This window comes from Myotis lucifugus, unplaced genomic scaffold (assembly GCF_000147115.1).
Source record: "Myotis lucifugus unplaced genomic scaffold, Myoluc2.0 scaffold_80, whole genome shotgun sequence".
Classification (NCBI taxonomy): Eukaryota; Metazoa; Chordata; class Mammalia; order Chiroptera; family Vespertilionidae; genus Myotis; species Myotis lucifugus.
In genome coordinates, this window is record NW_005871128.1 from 1369218 (window position 1) to 1394839 (window position 25622).

Here is a 25622-nt window from a genome sequence, read left to right on the forward strand (position 1 = left end):
CTAAAATAATGAGAGGTGGAAATAGTCTTCAAATTGCATTTCAATCTAATTAAGACCCTACTGGGAAGAAGTTTTGTTTTTTTTTTTTGTTCAGACAATATTCCCTCTGTTTTTTCTCCCCAGACAGATTCTTTGTTTACTTCAGTGCACATGGCCTAGTCGTTAGCATTTGTTTAAACCTTCAAGTAACTGAATCCTCACAGCAGAGCTGTTTAACTCACTTGAATTATATTTCTGGGGTTTATTTTTCTTCATCTGTTCCTCACTAATTTTGAGTATTAAGGGTTAAGCAAGTGTTACATGAGCTTGCATGTATTTTTGTTTAATTACTCATAAATGTAGCCCACATCTTCCTATTAAATTTAGAAAATTGTTCACGAATAAAAGTCTTTGTTTTCCTTCTAGATAACATGAAAGAGGGTAATAAATTCGAGTAGAATCTAACCACTCTTTTCTATCATGGTAATGTTTATAATTTGTAATTTTGATTAGCATTCTAAAATCAGGACAATATAATTTAAAAAGTAGTTACAAGGCTCCTTAAAGATATTTCAATACAAAATAAATGGTGCTGCTCTTTGATAGTTTAAATATTACAAAATTCTCAAAATCATTGCATTTCTTACACTAATGTATCAAAGCAACTGCTTTGCCTATTTATCACCTATTTCCGGTTATGCTGAGGAATATTTTACAATTAAAACCAAAGACTAGATCTTGGTTACATTTTATGGATATTTTTATCACCTACATTAAATTGTTTTAGGCCAACCATTTATGTGTATGTTCGTTTGTGTTTGGAGCGAGAGTTTACATGTTCCTGTGTTTTCTAGAATGTGAGCATCTTTATATGTTGGGATAACTACGTGGAGCCTTAGTCAAGATTTCCCTCCAGAATAAAAAGTGTGACAGAATAAGAATCATTTTCACTTGAGCCAATGAATTCATCATAAGCTATACAGCTCAAATGAAATTTCTGATTTATTGTTTACATTCGAGAAACTTGGACTCAAGGGTTTTTCCTTCAGCTCAGTCTTGGCCCTACACACTCCCCATCTCTTCTGGATCACAATACGTATCCAGTGGAGATGAAAGATGATTCAAACAGTCCACTACTCAGGTCTCAGTAAATTCAGATGACCTCTATAAAGAAATGAAATGTTTGCTCAAAGTAGAACATTGGTACAAAGTTGTATTTTGCTCCTAGACGTCTCACAGTGTTTTGCAGATTCTGTAAAGACAGCGGTCAAGGGCATGTGCCTGGGTTGCGGGCACATCCCCGGTAGGAGATGTGCAGGAGGCGGCTGATCAATGTTTCTCTCTCATCGATGTTTCTGACTCTCTATCTCTCTCCCTTCCTCTCTGTGGGAAAATAAAATATATTAAAAAAAAAAACAACAACAAAAAAACTTACATTCAAAGTAGAACATTGGTACAAAGTTGTATTTTGCTCCTAGACGTCTCACAGTGTTTTGCAGATTCTGTAAAGACAGCTTGATGTTTACATTTTCGCGACCTGACTTGGGTATGTCATTGCTTTCAGGAACGAAAGGGATCCGGTCCTGTTTGGAAGTGGCAGAGATGTGTGTAGGGGATGCGGTCTGTAATGCACAGTTGGCCCTGTACCTTAAAGCTTGCTCAGCAAATGGAAATCTGTGTGATGTGAAACACTGCCAAGCAGCCATACGGTTCTTCTATCAAAATATGCCTTTTAATATTGCCCAGATGTTGGCTTTCTGTGACTGTGCTCCATCTGATATACCTTGTCAGCAGTCCAAAGAAGCTCTTCACAGCAAGCCATGTGCAGTGAACATAGTTCCACCCCCTACTTGCCTCAATGTAATTCGCAGCTGCCGAAATGATGAATTATGCAGGTGAGTAAAAACACGCATACCTTACTTTCTTATTTCGGCACCTTATTTGTTACAGTCCAGTCCTAACACTTGATCTCATTACATTAGCTAGAGTTCCCACCATTACCCAACATGATGTAAACAAAGCCAGACAATTCATATTTCTGAATCTGTAGTACATGTGTAGTATCCTCTTTGAAATTCAAATGTGGAACATGTTTGGAATAAAAAAAATCAATTTAAGTCAGGTTTTGATCGCCATGAAATAGCATTATTGAAATTATATATTCAAATTAGACTAATGGATAATGAACCTATCTTGTATGTCAGTTTTTAATTTTCTTTTTGGCATAATCATAGAGGGCTGTTAAATGTCATACAATTTTGACAAACTGACTCATCAAACTTCAAAATAAATCCTTTCTGTCTTAGTCTGAAGATCAGAGAGGAGAAGTAGCTATATCCCCAGCACATATCCATGCCACGATGTCAGAAACACCTATTCTCTTCCCAACTTTATACCTTTGAGTCTAAAGGGGATAATGTTAGTCATTTATTTGTCTATTCAAACAAGTCATGTCAAGCACCTTGGCATCAGTGTACAAGAGACAAAAATGCCTGCCTTGTGGAGTTTATATTCTAGTGGGGGAGACAGATAATGCACAAGAAAAATGTATATTATATTGTAAGATAATGAGTGCTCTGGATATTAACAACAGCATCACAACAAAATAAGAGGGGTTCTGTATGGATGGAAAGAGTAGCAACGTAAATGGGGTGGTCCCAGGAGAGAGCATTTACCAGAGAAAAAGTGACGGAGGTAATGAGCCTCTCTCAGTAAATAACCGAAGAAGAGATACTAAACAGACCAGCCAGTGCTGAGAAAGAAATGTGTGTGGCCTGTTACAAAGGTAATGAGGGCAGAGAGTTCAGGGGGAGAGCAATGGAGAAATGGTTAGAGCTTTAACTGCAGAGGAAGTGGGGTTAGATCACATAGGGCCTGGAGGGATACAGCAACTTGGGTTTTTACAACAAGTCAAATGGAGAAGTACTGGAGGATTTTGAATGGAGGTATGAATGATCTGGCTCACTTGTTAAAACTTCAACTCTTGCTATTAGTTGAGACTAGATTATACTTTTACAGATAACTGCTCCTGGGAACCACAACTCTAATCCAACACCGTGACTATTTATTTTCCTTACTATAGTCATTAACACATTTCCTTGTATATTCAAGATGAATTTTATCTTTTGTGTGGTTAAAAATCAAAAGTCAAATTGGCCTCTTTAGACAAGAGTAAGAAGATGGAGGGAAATATGAAAATACTAAATAAATTTGATGGGTCAAAACAAATAGTTTGCAACAACCAGCACTAAACTATATAATTTTTGAATTCTACTTTTGCTTCTCTTTTGAGTAAGACTTTATATTACTTTGTTTGCCTGGGGCATTTATCAGGGGCTATTATAATTAATTTTATTCAAATGGATAAAACTTCATATATAGCAAACTCGTTTAAATGTCAAGATAAATATTTAGTATGGAGGATTAGCTCAGAGCAAGATCTATCCCATTTGTCACCTTGCTTCAACCACTGGCAAATGAACTAAAAGATTTAATGATAACTTTCTCAAGGGCTTGGTTCTTGGTAAACTGTTTTCTTTTGGCCTTGTCAAACGATAACTGTCAACTATCTTAATTCCTTTTCTCTCAGTCATTCTAACTTGAAAAAGTAGCTCCAGATCTTGTAAACATTTGTCAAAAAAGACAACTGCTTCCCTATAATACACATTCAGTAAGATAAAGGGTAAAGATCTAAACAGAATGCTAGGACATTCACATATTTTTTGCTTCAACTTGTATAGAATGCCAAAGTTCTTCAGAAAATTTTATTTAAGAATTTTGTCATGTAATTGTTTTATCAGTTATTTTAAGGTATATTAATAACTTCTCTTGGGTTACAAATAATATTAATGATAAAAATATTTTATAATGCAATTTAGATCTTTCAAATTCATTTATATCTCCCAAATTCTTTTTTAGTAACATATTGTATTTTATTGATTCTAAGATGTAAATTTTTTAAAAATATATTTCTTTATTTATTTCAGAGAGGAAGGGAGAGTGAGCGAGAGATAGAAACATCAATGATGAGAGAGAATCATTGATTGGCTGCCTCCTGCATGCCCTCCACTGGGGATCAAGCCTGCAACCCAGGCATGTGCCCTTGCCTGGGACCTTTCAGTCCACAGGCCGATGCTCTATCCACGGAGCCAAACCAGCTAAGATGATGTAAATTTTTTATGCATTTTCATATCCTTAACCTTTTGGGATGAGTCTTAAGCTCAATGACCAGAAAACATTTATTAAGTTATAACAAGAATTTAATTGCCAACAAGTGATTTCAGTTATAATAAAACAATGATATCTCCTCCATTCAATGAAATATGATTAAAATGTTTGATTATACTATGTTTCTCATATTTTACAAATAGAATATTACCATCTATCTATCAATTATCTGTCATCCATGTACACTAAAAATGAAACCTAATAACATTTTAAGCAGCCAGGGGATATGTTATTATCATGTTTTAATCAATCCCTATAAGAGTACCAGATGTCTGCATGGATGGGCACCCAGTTTTACCTGATACCACTGCAAGGGCTCTAGATATGCTACCTCATTATCCTAAAATACTTGCATTCAACCTTCAAAGAATGATATATCTAAGCTTCCCTATCAAATTAAATATTTTAGCCCTGACTGGTTTGGCTCAGTGGATGAAACCTAATAACATTTTAAGCAGCCAGGGGATATGTTATTATCATGTTTTAATCAATCCCTATAAGAGTACCAGATGTCTGCATGGATGGGCACCCAGTTTTACCTGATACCACTGCAAGGGCTCTAGATATGCTACCTCATTATCCTAAAATACTTGCATTCAACCTTCAAAGAATGATATATCTAAGTTTCCCTATCAAATTAAATATTTTAATGGCAAGTGATGGGGTCTGCTGTTATAGTCCTTGAGAAGTCCCGTGATGGATTCTGAGGCACACACTGTTGAAATAAACTCACCTTGGCATCAGATTGACTGGCACATTTTTTGTGAAATTTCCTCCACAAATAATCCTGGGTTTCACCACCTCTCCAAAGTGCTTGGTTCAGGGTCCAGGACACAAAAGACACAGAAGTTGTCATATGTTTTCCTCTATTTTTTAATATCTTGCACTTTATTTTTATAATTTATTGATATGCATGTCTCCTTTTATGTAATTTCTATCTTTCATAGATTAGTTTAGAGTAAGGCTGTGTGTTATCAATGTCTTTTCACCATGTGGAATAATCCCTTAATGAATACTTTATAGAAGTGATGGAAATATTACACAATATTAGTAGTCAAGGTGAAAAGACAAATCTTGTCATTTTCTCAAGCAAATTTTGCCTTAGAGAGATTTCTAGCATTTATATTAAATTTGTGTTAATGTAATTCAGATGGAAAAAATCTCCAAGAGATAAACTATTTCTTCAGTGAAGATATTAGCCCTTTATCACTTCCTTCATTGGCTGAAGAGGCTGTATATGGGGCAAAGGAGAGCACTTGGGTTTGAAAATAGTACTTCTGTCCTTGTTCCAGATTCTTCAATACATAAAAGATTTGAAACTCCTTTATTTATTTAAATGAGCCAAAGGAGTCAATATAAAGACTATTTTTCAATTAATTTTGTCCAACACAAATATATACTGGGAGTTGAGATTATGTTTTGCCAATTATATACATTTGGGAACATACAGAAAATTATAATGCATTACAGATTTGTATTTATGAACTCAATAAAATAGTAGGGAAAAAGGAATTTGCTTAGAAAAAATAACAACTTTTTAAACAAATTTTTAAAAATATATTTTTATTGATTTCAGAGAGGAAAGGAGAGTGAGAGAGAGAGATAGAAACATCAATGATGAAAGAGAACCATTGATTGGCTGCCTCCTGCACGCACCCTACTGGGGATCAAGCCCGCAACCCGGGGATGTGCCCTTGACTGGAATCAAACCTGGGACCCTTCAGTCCGCAGGCCAACACTCTATCCACTGAGCCAAACCAGCCAGGGCAATACTTACATTTAGATAACATCTTATGAATAACCCATAATTGCATTAAAGGAATATATTTGTTCTTCTGGCATCAAAATTATATACTCAAACTTTCTATTGTATTTATTTGTGTATAAATTAATTTTGCCAATGTATTGAAAAGCTGATTCTTTTAAGATGACTTAAAATATGAGATTATTGAAAATAATGTGGCTTATGGTTTTAGCAGAGTAGGACCATGTGGACAAATAAGCTCATGACAAGTATGTATTCAGAGGGTTTTCATGGAGATTTAATGGTGACCTATTCAATAAAGGGTAAAAAGTAATTTTAGGTGATAAATATTAAGTAGGAAGATTAATATCCTTGGTTCCACTGAGAGGAATATCCTGTTACTGTGAAAATTTCAAATATGAAATTATTGTACATTAGTGAGATTTTTATTCACTGCTAGTACAGCACGAATGCATGGTCAGGAAAGTTATGAATGGATGTGGTTCTAATGGATTATGTTGGCAATTAAATAAACTCATAAATTTTTTGCTTTAAATTAGCTTTTGCAGCCAGAGAAGCTCAAAGCATTTTAAAAATTCTAATTGGTCTGCTTAGAAATGTTAAGAAAGAATATATTACCTCCCATCCTGTGGGAAAACAGGCTGGAAAGGTGAAGAGCCTTATCTAAAACCACTTGGTGTGAAACAGTGGCCAACTGCTAGTCAACCAAAACCACATTCTGCTTCAAAAAACACTGCTAATAAATCTCCCATGTAGTTCAGACTGCAAATCATCAGCCATTGAAAGAAAATTAGTAATGAAGGAAAATTCATCCAGGGAATCGTAAACTCAGCCTCTGTCTTTCATCACGCGAGGAAATTCACAAGGTTTCTCCACTTTTTCTTCCACACTCTCTATGGGGATGTTTAAATGTACAAACTTAGTTTTCAGCCATGTACTGGCATCCAGGAGGCATTGTGTTTTATGTCAGTCTTTCATTAGCTGAGGAAGCACCGCATGCTAATGTGAAAGAATATTATTCAGAGATGAAGTCCATTTCTTGACTCTTTATAGGAGGCGCTACAGGACATTTCAGTCAAAATGCTGGCAGCCTGTGACTAGAAAGTGCCACGAAGATGAGGCTTGCATCAGTACCTTGGGCAAGCAGGACCTCACTTGCTCAGGAAGCGATGACTGCAAAGCAGCTTACATGGGCACCCTTGGGACGGTGCTTCAAGTGCAGTGCACCTGTAGGACCATGTCACAAAGTGAAGAATCTCTGTGCAAGATTTTCCAGCATATGCTTCACAGAAGATCATGTTTCAGTAAGTTATACATATTCAGTGAATTACATATAATATATATTTCTTGAACAGCACAAAGTAGTAATCCAGCACAGAAAATCTGTTCACAAAGACAACTTAGTCTGCTATTCCATTTTTTAAAATCTATTTTCTGATTATGCTTTGTGCATTTGGAAGTTTTACTCATTTGTCTACATGTGTTATTTGTTTTTAACTTACATGATTGGTCATTCCTAGATATTATTTATTGATTTCAATATTAACTGCATAAAATAGTTATCCTACCAGATAGCTGAATGTATTAGGTATTTATTGTGAGTAGCAAACCACCCCAAAATGTAGGGACTAGAAATAACCATATATTTACTCACAATTCTGCACACTGGGCTTGGCTCAGTTGGATGGTTCTTCTGATGATCTAGGGTCACTCATATAACTATGGTCATCCGGTGGCTCAACTGAGGCTGGGCAATGCAAGATGGTATTTAGCAAGCATCTTTGGCATGGCTCTTCTCCCTGGGACCTCTTCAGCAGTAGATCCTGGGATTCTGACAGTGAAGATAGCATTCCCAGCAGCTAAGCCCTAATGGGCAAGAACTTATCAAGCCTTTACTTCTTTCACATTTGCTCATGTCTCATTGGATAAGCAAGTCACATGGCCAAGTTCAGCGTCACTATGAGAGGAGGCTTTACAAGGATGTATATATCAAGGTTGGATTCATTAGGGGACCATTAGTTTTTTAATCTACTTTCTGGTTGCCAAACTATGTAAAACATACTGACTCTTGGATTTGTTTTGTCTCCCCTTGTTTTTATTTTATTTATTTATATATTTTTATTGATTTTAGAGAGGAGGGGAGAGAGAGAGAGAGAGAGAGAGAGAGAGAGAGAGAGAGAGAGAGAATCATCAATGGTGAGAGAAAATTACACTGGAGACTGAGCTGCAACCCAGGCATGTGTCCTGAATGGGAATCACCCCGTGACCTCCTAGTTCATAGGTCGATGCTCAACCACTGAGCAATACCAGCCAGGCTCCCCTTGGTTTTAATATGTCTGTTGACCTGGCTGTAATGATGAGATGGAAAACATATTTTCTAAAGTTATTATTTATTCAATTTTGGAAAGAAGAAAACTGATATTTAGGAATTTAAATAATTTTCCCAGCATCTTAAAGTAAGCAAGTGGTTGAGAGGGATTTGTCTATGAGTCTTATAGAAAGAACCGCAGGAAATGATCATATACTAATTCAAGGCCTCTCCACTGTCCATATTCAGGGTTAGTCCATGCAACCATCCAAATTTCAAAACACCCCTAAAACCTCTAGGCCTCTAGTTGAAACCACCAAACCTGCAAACAGCATTCATGGGAGGAAATAACAGATGTTTCATGGCAAACCAAACTTTTATATTTATGAAAAATATTTGAGAGAAACAACCACATATGTATCATTATCTGTACCTATACATTGACATGGTTAACTATATACAGGTACACACACACATTTTAAATTTTTCTATATTTCTTTACAGATACTAATGTGATTACAATTATGATTTGTTGTGTATTAGGTAATAGACATACAATTCAGTGTATGGTTTTGATTCCAATAGAGTCCTCTGTGGAATTTCTACAATTTTTATAATTATTACTAGAGACATATTTCAATTGAAACATGATACAAAGAGGAAAATGCATCATGGTATATGTTGAATCTTAGTTTCTAACTAATCATGCTCTTTGATTAATATTAGGTGGCTAATTCTGTTGGAAGTAAATGTATTTATAATGAATGGCTCATAACATTACAGAAGGAAATAGCAAGTAAAATAATTGAGACTGATAATATATAGTTACATTATCATGGTTATTTTTACTTGGTTTCTCCATATTAAATGATAGTCAGGAAAAAAAGGTAGGTTCTACAGGTTAGAGATAACTCTATTCCTGGGCATAAGTTCCCTCAAAATGTCAGTCCAGCAACCTAATTCTAGTTCTAAGCCTGGTTTCCTTCCATGTATTTTTAATGATTGTCATATTTTACTTCCATGTGTTTAGCTACTATAACCTGTACAGAGCAAAAATTATTTTTAGAGCAACAGTAGAAATAGAATTTAAAAATCCATCAACATTGAAGTAGTAGTAACAATGAAAAAAATCTAAAACTACTTCACTTTCTTCACTCACTAAACTTTATGAGCTTTGCTCCTCAAACATTACCTACTAAAAGCAGGAATTTTAAGTGACAGGTTTATAGACTTAAAAGAACCTTGCAGGCCTTCCGTCACAGTCTCCATACTTGAATTAAGAGGAAAAGTTTCAAACAAAAACAAGAACCAAATCCTGAGGCCTGGCTAGTTCTAAACGTCTTTATCCCTGCCCCATATGCTTGGGAAGTAGCAACAGCACATGTTTGAATGAACTGGCTCTCTCACCATCACCTCCTGATTTCTCACATCACCCCAGCATGCTCCTGCATTATCAAAAAGATCTATCACTACAGCATGTTTCCAAAGCCTCGAGCTTTTGCTCACTTTACTTGAAAGAGGCAGAAATGAGTAGAGTTGAGAAGACAATTGGGGAAGAGTTTCTGTTTTGCACATTTGTTTGGCTTAAAGCATTGTTTTTCAAACTCACTTAACCTGAGACCACAGTAAGCAATGAATTTTCCATTAGCTTTTTATATGCAATGTCTTCTGTGTGTGTGTTTTTGATTATTGTTTTTCTATTCCATTAATTATTTTCAATGTTGACTACTACCCACTAAATGGATTTTATAACTCACTAATGTGTTTCTCTCTGAAGTTTGAAGAATACTTGCTTGGAGCCTGAATTCAGCTGGAAGTAATCTACATGAATGTGACCAAGTCCATCTTTTAATATTATAATTATAAAGTTTATCGAGTGCTTAATTCTGGTCACATTTTTTTTTTACTTAATCCTAATAATTTCGTGAGCTAGAAGCTCTTATTTTCTTCGTTTCACACACAAGATAAAGGAAGCTATGAGATTAAATGTCTTGCTCAGGGTTCTATACCCAGAGTGCAGTAGACTCGGGATCCTAACTGGCAGCCTCCTGTGTCCTCCTGTCTGTGAAAAGGTAGACAGCAAGCTGTGTCCCTTCAGTGTGCCACAAAGCCCTCGCAGGCAGAACCTCTTAGTTCTGGTCACAGAATTAAGCTTGGAAAATGTGCCAGAGAGCCCACCTCCCCTGCAGGACCAGACTTAGGCAAAGGAGCATCCTGAACAAAGTGTATGTATTCAGCCACCAACTTCCCCTTAACCATTAACCGCTGGATCCGCACAGACTGACTTCCTCCTGAGGTCTTGAGCACAGAGCAAGTCTGTGGCAGGTAGAGCTGATAGAAAGATGAAAGAAATGGAACAGAGGCACATTGGTTAGTACAGAGAGGACCACAGAGATAGAAAAGTTAAAGGATGACTATTGTGTAGCTCGGCTACACTGAGGGATTCGGTCACTGACAGGAACGTGCTCTTGTCACATTACTTAAATTGTCTTTTTTCTTGCCAACTCTAAAAGAAATTTGGGAATATCCCCACTCTGCCCATAAAGATTCAGTTCCTTTTTTTGAGGAATTATTTTTAAAAATGAAAAGAGACTACCTACTTATTAAATCCTACAGAGAATGGAAGGCATAGCAATACATGTATGATAAATATAAGCTGAGACTTAATTTAAAGGAGTACAGAAATAAAAATAAATCTCCCCCCTGTTCCATTCTCTAGAAAGTCAACGTTCAAAAGCTTGATGTACATTCTTTCAACCCCCCCTTTTTTTTACTTTGAACCTTTTAAATACATATAAAGCTTGAATACCTTGTATCCATCCAAATAGGAGCCTTCCTCATCCTGACACACACATACACACATATTTTTAATGTAATAATACTATACATTCTGCATTAGAGCTTGCTTCTTAACTTAAAAATATGTGATAGACACATTTGCAAGTATATACATATGTGATGGCTTAATTCTTTGTAAAGTTTGCATAGTATTCTATAGTATTTGTGTGTATATATGTATATACATACATACATACATACCATTACTCTATGAATAGAATATGATTGTTTATCAATATAGACAATTTTAGCTGGCATTTCAATAGAATAGGTTTTGAACAGTGTTGAACAGTGAGATTACTAGACCACAGGATTTTTGCATTTTTAAATTTGGTAGAAACTAGAAAAACGTTTGTTTCAATTATATTCTTAGTAAAAAAAAGTATTGTTTTAATTTTCATTTTAAATATATTGAAGCAGTAGTAACAATGAAAAAAAATTTTTACTTAGTCATATGCCTTGCCTAAAATATCTTCTTCTTTGAGTACCAGTAATGTCACTTTTGTAGCCTACATCAGATGTCTGTACTGATATATGTGACAACTCACTGACCTGCATGTCTCTTACAATGATCCTGAATCTATGGTCCCTTACAGCAAAGTGATGACCTGGTATAGCCTTGGGCTCATATTCTGACCCTGCATGTGTTTTCTGGGCTATGTAAAGGGGAAATTTTTTTCACTGCTTCTTGAATAGCCCACCATTCTTCCTCAATTAGATACTTTCCGTTGACATTTAAAAATATATTTTACATGATTTACCAAAGAAAATATTTAATATAAAAAAACTATGAAGAATAATGGTATCTACCATTCAGTTTAAGATACAGAACATTGCCTTTGTTTTTTTATTTGTTAAGTGCCCCGTCATTTTACATCTTTTTCTCCCCCCACTTCAGAAGTAACCATCATATACTGAAACCCACACACATGATACATAAGTGATACACATATGCATGATATTGTCTAGGGTAGTGGTTCTCAACCACTACTGAAGAATCACTGAGAGAATAAAAACTCTGATGTACAATAAGCTAACACAATTATGTAATAGAGAGGCAGGACCTAGGCATCAGAGGGGCCAATTTCATGGCCATGTGGCCAGTGCAGTCACACAGGTACTCAGAAGGGCCTGCACTTGGGGCTTCATATTCTGCAGCCATCATCTCTGACTTCTTAATGATTTTCTCTTTCCATTTGTGTGTTGGAAATGAAGCCCAGTGGGGCATATGTGAGGAGCCTGGAGCCTTAGTCCTATATTCCTGCCTCTTGCCACCTTCCTGGGACAGGCAGGTTCTCAGCTGCCTACCCTGCTTTTTGGTACCCAGGCCCCATTCAGGACCCTTCCATTCCCTTGCCCTTCATCTGCCACCAGACATTTGCCTTTTTAAAAAAATGATATTGAGCTTTATGATACATGGCTGTAATTTTTTTAGTCTTTTAATTGGTCTTCATTTTATTAATAAAAATTATGATAACAATTTTCTTAAATAGCTTTGACTATAATTATTTGTAGATGTTGTTACATATTACAGTTGTTACTATAAGTCATCATTTTAAGATTATATTTTAGACTCTTTGTAGTTGACCTCTATATATTTAATTGATTTTTATACATTATTTTATATACAGTAAGATTGTCCTTAGGTTGATTTACAGTCTTTACGGAAGACCTCTTTTCTATGCTTCTGAAAATTATCTGCCTACTTATTTTTTTTTTAAATTTAAGATTGGAGTAGATCTTGGATGATGTGCAATCCAGATTTTATGGTGTGTTGTAGGAGACAGGCAACCTATAAACTATAGAGATTAGTTATTATTCCCTGCAATCTCCCCCAATACAAACACCAACACTTCCTCCCCCAACACACACATACATTATATACTGTAACAGAGACCTCATAACTTCAATAAAAACTCTCATTCAAAATAAGGAAATGTGGGAAAGTTAGTAATGGGATCCTTCTTGACAGGCCTTAGGAAGCTTCCCTGGCATTGTGGATATTTTTGGCCACCTGGGAAGGACCACTTTTTGTGGCTGTGATTTTTGCCCTCTGGGAGTTCTTCCCTGTCCATCTTCCTTTATAGCCATATTCAAATTAGGTCTGGGGGAGTGTGCCCTCCCTAGGAATATGGTGCTCTCATAGACCATATCCTGGTCATACAGTTTGAGGGACTGAAAGCTATTTTGGAGTCACACACTTTTTACAAGCAGACTGGTGGTTTGTTTGGCAATATAATCTCTTTAAAATGTGTTAGAGTTCTCATCTATTTGCTTTTAGTCAGTTACATTGGCCAGTGCCCATAATAAAAAAAGAGTTTTCTTGACTTAGTTCCCAAATCTGCCTTATTTCCCAAGTCTGCCTTATTTCCTTGCTTCCTTACTCCAACTTAATAATTTAAATTAATTTAATGATTTAAACTAATCTAAACAATGGACTTGGGTGAAAATGTAAGACCCTTAATCTGTTTTTTGCTGCCTAGTTGAATCAATTTGTTTAACTCAGAAATAACTGGAAATCTTTTTCAGTCTTGGGCCTTTTATAATTGGAAATCTTTTTCAGTCTTTTCTCTTGCTATTTGGGTTGTAGAAGCAGTCAGCTTTCAATGTTATAGAATCCTCATTTTAATCTCTCTGATTTCTACTTGAAAACCAGCCAGTTTCTACCCGAGCTCACATCCTTATTGTAAAACTCTACACAATGAAGTCAAGAATAATCAACTCAAACTATCACTTTAACTCTTTTTGGGTTGTCTTGCTCTTTTAGGTCCTTCCAAAGTGCTTTGAGAAATGCATTGTAGAACTGTCTTCATGCCAGAAAAAAAGGGGCAAGCATTTATCCTTTGGAACCTGTCCCACACCTCTCATGAGCCTTGATTCTCTAGAAATTGAATATACTATATTTATGACTGCTGAGTGGAGCCACAGTGGCAGAAAGGCACTGGATAGGAAAGAAGGAGGTATGGCCTAAGGGGAAGGACTGTCATGTTGCACTTGCACAAAGATTAGGCATTTGAGGAAGCATTTTGATGATAACGAACAAAGGCATATTCATATCCAGAGTAGGGATAAATTCCAGTAGGGATGCATCACTGCCTTCTTCAGGGTGGAAGGATTATGAAATCATCAATCTGCCACCAAACTGCCAAATTGAGGGTTTAGTATTGGTCTCTGCTACTGCTGGGAGGTGTGTCATTCGGGATTGCTAAAACTTTGATGGATTAGCTCTAGGCCCAGACACTGCACCATCCTTTCACCATAGTTACACTCTTCATGCTCACTGCACAGGCCTGGTTGGCCTCCACGGGGTAGGTCACAAATTTACCTAATTGCTAAGGGCCTACTCTTTGGTGAGTACTCTCAGCGAGACATTAACTTGAATATAAAGATGACTTGAATATAAAGATGTGCCTAGTTTGTGCCACTATTATGGGTCCTTCCACATGCCTCTACAGTCTTTTAAGTTTGCTCTTTTCATTTCTCTAATCAAGCAATTTACCGCTGTCCATCAGTCTTAACTTCTGCCCACTTCTTTCTCTACAAAGTGACAATTAAGAGCAGTACTTAACCCTGGCTGGGCTGCTCACTTAGTTGGAGTGTCATCCCGTACACCAAAAGTTTTCAGGTTCAATTATTAGTTAAGGCACCTAGGTTGTGGGTTCCATCCCTTCAATATTTCTCTCTCAAAAGTAATTTAAAAATATCCTTAGGTGAGGATTAAAAAAGAGAAGGAGTACTGTTCAAGCACTGCCTCTGGGGAGGATTTCCCTTCACCACTGTCCTCTAAAGCCACCTCTCATGGGTTTGTGCTGTGGCAGCTGCCCTTGTACAGTTAGCACTGATAGTCTCTATTCACCTTTCTGGGAACCAATGACTTAATGGATCTGATGATACCCAGTTAGGAGCATGTTAGGAGCTATATTTCAAATGGCAAATAGTCCTCCACTGCAGGTGGCATAGCCTTGCTCCAGAACTCGGGGGTGGGGGGTCTCTGCTATAACTCTCCTATAAGGGCATGACAGAGGCTCCACATTCATCAGAGACTGTGAATGAGATTGTTTATAAAGTGCCTGTTACATAGCAAATGTTCTATACATTTTACTTGCTTGTCACGCTAAGCAATTGTTTGGGGTTCTGGGTTGAGAACTGGACCATTGGGTGTCTTTTTCTAATGTTTCACTAAAGCCAACTGGTTCCATAACTCTATTAGGAAAAATCTTTCCATTATTAGTTAAGAACCTGATGATCACAGAGACAACCACAAAGTATTGAGAAAGATGGACATTAAATTTTTGATTCTCAAACCTGTTAACACTCTGAAATATCCAGATGATGATTAGTTTAAAATATAGATAGCTCAGAACTCATTATTAAGACACACACAGACACAGACACACACACACACACACACACACACACACACACCCCAGGTGGTTCTGATTTTCAATCAAGTGTGGGAAGTTTGGGAACCATTGCTCTAATCCACATGTGGGAAACACCCAGTCACCGGCCATAGGTCCCAGAGCCTCTTTTCACTCACACCTCCCAGGGAATGAGAAACGTCTGTGCACAGAAAGGCAAGGCTAATACTGTGCAGCGCTCAAGGTGGCCTGCTTCACCCCATTGCCTAAAAACAGTTGGTACACATTAGCCACTCAATACATAGTGAATGAATGAATGAACAAAATGAACCAATGTCTACTATATCTCTATAGCAGAACTGTCTTCTGAACACCATTGTTTTTCTTTCTTTTATTGGAACTCTCCTAATAATTCAGCTTCCCTATTAAGAGCCTCCACTCATTTGTGTTTCTACTTACACTGGAATTTTCAATTCAAATATTTGAGCAAAGGAATCAGGAATTAACAAGACCAAGCTGCTGCTGCCCACTTTAATAAAAACATTTCAAGTTCCTTATAATTTCTAACAATTTTCCTCTTTATAGATCAACTTTCAAAAAATTTGAGTAGTAGGCAACTATTTTACAGTTGATCCTTGGAAGGTATCAACACATAAATAAGTAATTGACCCGAACATATATTTGCTCTTAAATGATTTTATATCCTTAACAAACTATAAAATATGGGTCGCTCTGTCTGTTAATAATAAGGGCGAAAAAAGAGTATCCCCCAAAGATTTGCAAAACGAATTGGCTTTTGTGAAATTTTAATATAAAAATTCCTAAAAATGTATATAGTCCTTTAAGAAGCTTAAGAAAAGAGCCCTTGGTATTAGTACCTGTTTCTATCATTAATTTCTTTTTTTTTGTAGTCCTATTTCTTCCCCATCTGTTTATTAAAGCCTCATCTTAGAAATCAAGATTGCTAGTAAGACTGTTTTATTTATCTTACTTGTCTGCATTCAATGGATAGATTATTGGCTGCATTTCATATTGCCTTTCAACATTTCATCTGTCTATTCCCTGTGAAGGTCTTGATCTAAAAATAACATTCCATTAGTGAACATTTTTATATAAAGTTCTTTAAACATGCCCATATATATGGAGGTGCATAATGCATACTTTTATACATTTTTTTCTAACCTACATAAAATTTTACACTTATTTTTAGTACAATACTTTAAAGATTGCACAGAAAATGATTAATGAAAGCTCAAACTCATTTTGTAAATTATTGTTTGAATTTTTATTGTCGGCTGATCACTAGCTGTCTGAGAAGGAAGATTATAGACTACAAATAAAACAGCTAAGTGAATTGTGAAAGACATTTCCATTGCAAAAATTTCTCTCTCTCCCTCTCCCTCTCCCTCTCCCTCTCTCTCTCCTGAACACACACACACATGCCACCTTCCCTTATAGCCAATTCATATAGGTTAGTATTCCAGGAGTTTGTGTTAAATTCTGGCTTTAAATAAATCACTTCATCTAGCCAAAACCACTGACCTTTTCTTGGTTTCTACACAAAACTTTAATTCAATTCCAGTATCCTTCAAATTCAGTCCAGGTGCTAAAAAAAGTCTCTTGGTTTTCCAAGGAACAGTCAACAGAATTTCCCTGCTCTGTATTCATATTTATAACATAGCCTGTAAATAGCCCAGTATTTTGTATTTTCTGAATTAAAGTGGCTCCATGGTGAATTTGTAGTTCATCAAATTCATAGACACTCACTTATAAATGTATGTTTTTCCTCTTAGAAATTAGTGATTATTCCTTTAGGATCTTGTTTTTTATTATATGAAAACTCTTCAGATTCTTTAAAGAATAGGCATGTGTGTTATAAGTTACCAATAAAGAGAATAGTAAAAAATAAGCCATTTCTTTAGTATGACTTTAGTTACCACCCAATGTAAAAATTCTGATCCATATGATCCATATTTTTTGCTTTTATGCTATTTAATTTATAGACTTAGAGATCAGGACATTTCTTTGGGTTTGGTCCTCATGAATAAATTAATATATTTAACCTTTATTAGCTTTCAAACCTAAAATATAAACAGGGCCCCTTCCTCCTCCCTTCTTCCTCAGCTCAACTCCTGAATTTTGGTAAAAACCATGATCAGTAGCAATTACTCTAGTAATCAGATGCCATGTTTGAAAGTGTTAATAGATTTTATTTGAGATCATAGCCCTAGGAATGCAATATGGCACTAGCATGTCTGGATTCAAATGTTTTGCCTTCTATAAGATAAATAACTGTAAACAAGAGACTCATTCTCTTTGCCTCAATTTTGTGTCTGTGAAGTGAAAAATATAATATCAATCCTAAACCAGAATGCTGGTACAAAGGTTATAGCAGTTAATTTATGTAAAGAAATAGCTAGAACATAGTAAAATTCAGTAAAAGAAATTCTTACTACAGATTTTGAGGAAATGGAAAATCATGCAAATAAATAATTTTTGCATAGTATTATGATGTCATACAGATGGTGCTGGAAACAGACTAATTTCTGGAAGATCTAAGGCAGTGGTTCTCAACCTGTGGGTCGTGACCCCTTTGGGGTCAAACGACCCTTTCACAGGGGTCGCCTAAGACCATCCTGCATATCAGATATTTACATTACGATTCATAAGAGTAGCAAAATTACAGATATGAAGTAGCAATGAAAATAATTTTATGGTTGGGGGTCACAACATGAGGAACTGTATTAAAGGGCCAGAAGGTTGAGAACCACTGATCTAAGGTGTCATATTTTCTCAGGATGAGTGACTTCTTAAATATATCTTTGAGTGATGTTAGGTAGATGATGAACTTGGACAACTGGCCTTAGACTTTAATGTGTTTAAGAATAAAGTGGTTTTCAGTAAGAATGCAGATTCTGATATAGTAGTTATGGAATGGAGACTGAGATTTGCATTTCTAATGAGCTCCCAGGTGATGCTGTTGGTCCAGGAATCACCCTTTGAATAGTGTGGACCTAGATTACCTCTTAAGGACCATTTAAGATACATTAAATAATTTATATATCTGTCTACTGCTGAGAAATTGATTAACTAATCAACTGGATACATGGTGTTAATCTAATAATCCATTTTTATGGACACCAGGTGTCTTGGTGTCCTTGTAATTTCCTATAATAGTGGCTTAGAGCAGGTCTGAGATGAACTTGGGCATTTGCATTTCTAACAAGTTCCCAGGTGTTGCAAATACTGTTTGTCCAGGTACCACACTTTGGGAACTACTGGCTTAGAGAAATTATTGTTTCTTTCCTGGAATCAATTGATTCTTTTCCTGAATTCTTTACTTGAATCATCAATACAAGCACATACTTCTGTGCCTCCATTGAAGAAATTTCAGCACTGGTTGTTTTGAGATATTGTGATCTATACTAAGAAAAAGACATGTGGTTTTCCACTCTATTCCTGGCATAGAGTTCCTATTATTTCTTGTGGTTAGAGCAATAAGGGTGTCTTTTGTTATGTTAATGAGGTGACCTTTGGAATCTCTTAGGTAACGGAAGGATGTAGGTTGGTTGCCAGGGGAACCCACTAAATGATTAGAGGAAACTTTTAGTACCCACCCCTCAACCTCCAGAGAGAAGGAGGGGCTGGTCAATGATTTAATAAACCATCTCTATGTAATAAGCCTCCATAAAAACCCAAAATGAATGGGTTCAGAGAACTTTCTGGTCCATGAACATGTGGAGGTGCTGGGGGAGGGCGTGCCTGGAGAGAGCACAGAAGCTCCTTGCCCTTTATATCTCTTCGGTCTGGCTGTCCCTGAGTTATATCCTTTCATAATAAGCTGGTGATCTGGTAAGTAAAATGTTTCTCTGAGTTCTGTGTGCCATTCTAGCAAATTAATCAAACCTGAGGAGAAGGTCATGAAAACCTCTCATGGATAGCCAGTCAGTCTGAAGTACAGATAACTTGGACAAGCAGTTGGCATCCTGAGTTGGAGGGGTTGTTGGAAACTAATTTATAGCCAGTTGGTCAGAAGTATAAGTAAAAACCTGAAATTGCAACTGGCGTCTTTCGGGGGATGGTGGGGAGGGAACTGTCTTGAAGAACTGTGGGATATGGCGTTACCTCTGGGTAGGTAGTGTCAGAATTGGATTGAATTGTAGGACACAGGTGGTATCTCTAAAATTGCTTGTTGTGGGGGAAACCCCCTTCCACACACACACGTTGGAATTGGTCTCAGAACTCAAAAAGAGACACCATCCCTAGAACCATGATTCTTAAATATGTTTCAATTTGCTTACCAAGTCAGTGGAGCAACAGATCTCATCACCTCCCATTTATCCCAGGCAATAAAACAACCCCAGAGTCAACAGAAAGAGAAGCACTGGTTTTCATTAAAGAATAGTGAGGTGATGTCTGCTTTTTGTTATGTATAAATAAATTATTAATATAGCCCAGATGCATTAGTACCAAGATTGTTATGTTATAAACATGAAAAAGTAAACATGGATCACCGGGAGAACTTTCATTGTCCCCACTATTTTACTGTCCACATGGATAACCAATGATGTGACGGATAAAAGTCATGCGTCAGAAAACAAAACAGTATCCTCACTGGAGCTTCATCATGCAACACAAGGTATTCAGCTAGAAATGCAGAATTTGAGCTCCACACCAAGGCTCCAAGGTAAAGAACAACCAAAGGGTGAGGAGGAAATTCACTTAGATCAAGTTACTTATTTGAACCTCCAAAATGAAACCTAAATGTATTGGGGTAAATCCTATTTTTCATGCTAACTTTTGCAATTTTAAGGAACACTTTGTCTTGGCATCTCATTAGAACTTCACACATAGAAAAATCACAGAACCCTTAAATATCCCCGAGGTTTGCCTAACCTCCCAAGGATAGCAGTCAGATTCAGTAACCAGGCTAGACCATGAGGAATGGTGTAACCTCTATGATGGTGTAGGTGGGGCTGTCTTGGAAGGTGCCAGGCTTTAAAATAGAGAGGTAGAGCCTATAGATCAGGGGTCCTCAAACTTTTTAAACAGGGGGCCAGTTCACTGTCCCTCAGATCGTTGGAGGGCTGGACTATAGTTTAAAAAAAATGAACAAATTTCTATGCACACTGCACATATCTTATTTTGAAGTAAAAAAACAAAACGGGAACAAATACAATATTTGTATTTGCATGTGGCCCACGGGCCATAGTTTGAGGACCCCTGCTATAGATGTTCTTTGGTGCAGTTAGCTTTCCTTTGAAATCACTTCTTTTGGAAAGCAGTGACTATCAGGTGTTGGTACTCTTTGAGCATGTTGTCACCTCAAAGAAACTTCAAATAGATTGAATGACTAATAGCCAGAAACAGCTCTTTAAAACACTGCATTAATATTAATGGTAGCAAGCTCTGGACACATGCTTGAAAATAATCCCACCGTTTGAAAAACGGCAAGGAACATTTTAAAAGATCTTGCAAACTCATCTCAGCATTGCAAAATAACATGGAAGAAACTGAAGCTATATAAGATATAATTCCTTCAAATTAAGGTTTAATAAACATATAAAGATGTTGCTTGCCAGTTTAAAGCTATACCCTGGCTATGAAGGCTAGCTTACTTGTCTTTTGTTGACTCAGAGTCCTGTAACCTACTTGAGTGCTACGTGTATGTGTTTAACACTATTCTATTCATTTTATGTTTTGATTAATTTTCACAAGCAATATATGAAGTAGGTGCTCTTTTTTTTTAATCCAAGAGGAAACTGTAATACTTAGAAGTTAGTAATTTATCTAAGATCACACTGAAGGCAATAGAGGCAGAATTTAAACAAGGCATGTTGGAGCACTGGAAACTGATTTTAACAACAATAATATACTCTTCTCATCTAATGATTTGAAATTAACAATTATCAGTTTATTATAAACTAGAGGCCCAGTGCACGAAATTCATGTACTGGGGGGGGGTGTCCCTCAGTCCAGCCTGCACCCTCTCCAATTTGGGACCCTTCATCGGATTTCCGACTGATCCCTCTCATAATCCAGAATGGTGGCTCCCAACCGCTCGCCTGCCTGCCTGCCTGATTGCCCCTAACCGCTTCTGCCTGCCAGCCTGATCACCCCCTAACCACTCCCCTGCCAGCCTGATCGATGCCTAACTGCTCCCTTGCCAGCCGAACGCCCCTAACTGCCCTCCTCTGCTGGCCTGGTCACCCCTAACTGCCCTCCCCTGCCAGCCTGCTTGCCCTAACTGCCCTCCCCTGCTGGCCTGGTCACCCCTAACTTCTCTCCCTTGCCTGTCTGGTCACCCCTAACTGCCCTCCCCTGCCAGCCTGGTCACCCCTAACTGCCCTCCCCTGCGGGTCTGGTTGCCCCCAACTGCCCTCCCCTGTAGGCCTTGTCCCTCCCAACTGCCCTCCCCTGCAGGCCTGGTCACTCCTAACTGCCCTCCCCTGCTGGCCTGGTCCTCCCCCAAATTCCCTCCCCTGCAGGCCTGATTGCCCACAACTGCCCTCCCCTGCTGGCCATCTTGTGTTCACATGGGGACGGCCATCTTGTGTGTTGGAGTGATGGTCAATTTGCATATCATCTCTCTATTATATAGGATGCTATATCTTCCAGGGAACATGTGTGTGTATAAGAAAAGAATCCTTGAAAATGTGTTTGATGGAAGACAGTATGTTGTAATATAAAGAACAAAACAAAACGAAGAGCCTGCCCTGACCAGGTGGCTCAGTTGGTTGGGGCATCTTCCTGTACAGGAAGGTTTCAGGTTAGATCGCTGGGTGGGGCAAGTATGTGAGGTAAGCAATAGATGTTTATCTCTCACATCGATGGTTTTTCTCTCTCTCTCTTTTCCTCTCTCTCTAAAAAAATAATAATAATAATAAAAAGCATATCCTCAGGTGAAGATTTTTTTAAAAAGCAAGAGTCTAGGAAATATGTTTGATCTCTAAATATACCAGGTGGTACAGAGGAAATCAGCTACCCTTACCCTAGAACACAGGTTTCTTACATGTTAAATTTTAAATTTTAGTAAAAGTTTATCAAAAATAGGTGATCTCTGATGTTAGTCGTGCCCTAATATTCTTGGATTAGGTGGCTGAAGATATATTTGAGGCCAGTACATTTTCAACAAACATCCACACTGCCTGTGTACAGGGCCAGCTCTGGAGTTTTTTGTTTTTGTTTTTGTTTTTTTGTTTTTTATGCCAAAAGACCATTAGTCTGCCAAGAACTTTTCCTTCCTGTGATTATACCAAAAATTTAAGAGAGGCTTTTCAGTTCTTTCTTTGCCCTTGAAAAAATACTCATTCTTTCAGAAATCTAAATTGAGATTTGGAGTAAAAGGTTTTTCCTCTCGCTGTTTTCCAAACTCCAAATAGCTTTATAAATAATGTGTCTGAGGCTCACTAAATAGTCACAGTAGGGCATGTTTCTTTGCTTCTGCTACTTATATGTTTAAATCTATAAAATGGCATATTTCTAAGCAAGGAACATGAAAATTTTCACGTAATTGATACTCAAAATATGGTATGGAACTTCTGCTGTATACAAAACCAATAAGTTGGCCATTATTTGGCACTTTGACCAAGCACTCTTCTGTGTGGGTGTGAAAGAGATTCAGTGAATATGTATGTGTGGGTGTTGGCTTTTGTTTTTATAAGTACATGTATATGAGGAATCATTAGCTGTTTTAACTGGGGTCATTTAAAATCAGATTTCAGGGGGAGACCCAGCTTCCTCTTACCCTCTCTGAAGAGCGGCACCTGATCTGGTTGCACCATCCACCTTCCCTGGCTAATATTCCAATCAGACCCTCTAAGAAATCACCTGGCAGGTTTCTCCAGGACATTTCAAAATGCAACACTCCCTCAAGGGAAGAGACATGGGGGTGGGGGTATCCCCTAAAGACACAGCCCATTCCAATGGAGACAAACGCTGGCTTCAGTTTCACCATGAGGTTTACTTGTGCACAACAGTTCCCAATAAAATCCAGCTGGTTTAAATTTTGTCTGCAGACCTGAAACCCAGCAAATTTGGCTTGGCTTCCTATTTTGCAGAAAATGCTTCACACGACTGTAATCTGGAAATACTGCAGCGTACGAACCCTCAATAGAAACAACAGGAGAACAGCTGTCTCCTACCTTCACTTTCTCCCAACTCCATCTTAAAGGCTTAGGTGTTGTTAAGGGAGGGGAAAGAGTCTGCCACTGAGCATGAAAGATGGTATGAATCATCCGTGACTACCTTTGTTGTTTGTTCTGAGCCAAAAGAAAAAGATTAAAGAGTTGCCATTGATGAGTGAGACAACTCACATTTTGGAATCACTAGAGAAGGAAGGAGCATTTAAGATCATGGAAGGAAATAAAACAACAAAACAATACTGTTACAATCCAAACAATAAAAGGCTTCAGTCTGTGAAAGCATAGTGTTATCTTTTCCATTTTTCCACCCTTATGCTTTCACTGGCTTCATACAATCCCCTTGTTGCCTATAATTGGGGCTGGAGTTGGTGCCAAAGCTGCATAAAACAAGCAGCCTTTCCTTTATACTTTCTGTGCATCATGATTGTGTATGTGAAGTCATAAAATCATTTATTATGAGCATGTGTATTCCTGGCTTAAAGAGCCAAGTATTCTTGTGACAACAATATAATGGCATCAGATGTATTCCCATAAAACACCATATGTGGGCACTTAATAGTTATTGCTCTGGCACCTACATGCTGGGATATCATCTTAAAGGGGGACTCCTTAGAAAAAAAGAACATTTGGTACTTAGACAAATAAAATGAGATAGGTGAGCAAGGAGTCCAGATTTATTAAGAACCCGTTGATAATGACAGTTACCTTCCATAAGTATCAGATTGTCTCAAAGCATCTTCTAGAGTCCTTTGCATGGGTTCAAGGAAACCCTTTACAGCAGGGATCCTCAAACTTTTTAAACAGGGGGCCCAACTTATAAGAATGCTCTCACATCATGTTGATATCTAGTAAACTGTAAGTGTGGGAACAAAATAATTTTTATTCTTCTTATCTATTATTTTGAAGTAAAAAAACAAAACGGGAACAAATACAATATTTGTATTTGCATGTGGCCCGCGGGCCGTAGTTTGAGGACCCCTGCTTTACATTACAGCATTGCAAACATCAGTAAATAGTCTCTCAAACTCCAAGTTATAAGAATGCTCTCACATCATGTTGATATCTAGTAAACTGTAAGTGTGGGAACAAAATAATTTTTATTCTTCTTATCTATTACTCTTTGGAAAGCATTTATTTGGCTCCTGTGGTACCAATTACAGTAAACAAGTTGGTTTTCAAACTAGATAAAAGAATGCAGAGTGAATGCTGTGTGAGGTAGAGGGAGTGCCTGATGATGTTCTGAGAGTATGTCTCTGAGACAGACACGATTCCTCATTGTCTCCTTCTCGTCTGCCAGCTTCCAGTTTAGGGTGGAATGGCTTCCTTTGTTTGCCAGTGAGGCTGGAGTCTGAGAATTCCCAATTCCTAATATGCTTTGAGTTTGCCAGAACTATGGGACTGATCTGTCATTATGATGTTAGCCCCTGCATTGGGTGGCCAGACACTCATTGTCAGTATAAGAGGGGATTTCAAAACAATCCAACGGCAAGAAGAGGCCAGAGCTCACTGGTTCCTGGTTGAATGTCCATTTCAGTTGGGGGTCAAGGCAATCTGAAAAGTGGGAAACCATATACATCAGATTTTAGGGCTGTTTTCAAAGGGCAGGTTAATGACATACTGCTGTGTGCCACCGGGGTCTGTGTAGGAAGATGCTGCTGCTGATGTTTTAAGTTTCCATGCCAGCCATGAGTCACTACCTGCATCTCTATTCACTCACTCTTCCTCGGGTAACAGACAGGCTGCAACATACAATGGCATTTTGTTTAAAGTACATATGGTAGTTATTACATTGAAAATGTACACTGAGCATATGTCTACAACCCTAATTGTGCCTTCCAACACTTCTACACGGCTGCTCCGACCCAGTCCACTTCTCTCACTGTTCTTTGGCCCTAACTTCCATTCCAGCACCACTCCTCTACAATGGAAATATTGTTGCTTTTAATTGTTTTTGTTCTTTTAATACTGCCAGGTAGCTGAAAGGGGAATTTTGAGGTGGA

General features: G+C 37.6%; 1 protein-coding gene across 1 annotated transcript in view; it reads left to right on the forward strand.

The window, feature by feature from the left end:
* Positions 1–25622, forward strand: part of GFRAL (GDNF family receptor alpha like) — a 52363-nt gene that overhangs the window by 13184 nt on the left and 13557 nt on the right. Inside the window, 3 exon segments of the mRNA XM_023755585.1 lie at positions 406–462; positions 1544–1874; positions 7025–7275. Of these exon segments, the coding sequence (XP_023611353.1) occupies positions 406–462; positions 1544–1874; positions 7025–7275 (639 nt within the window).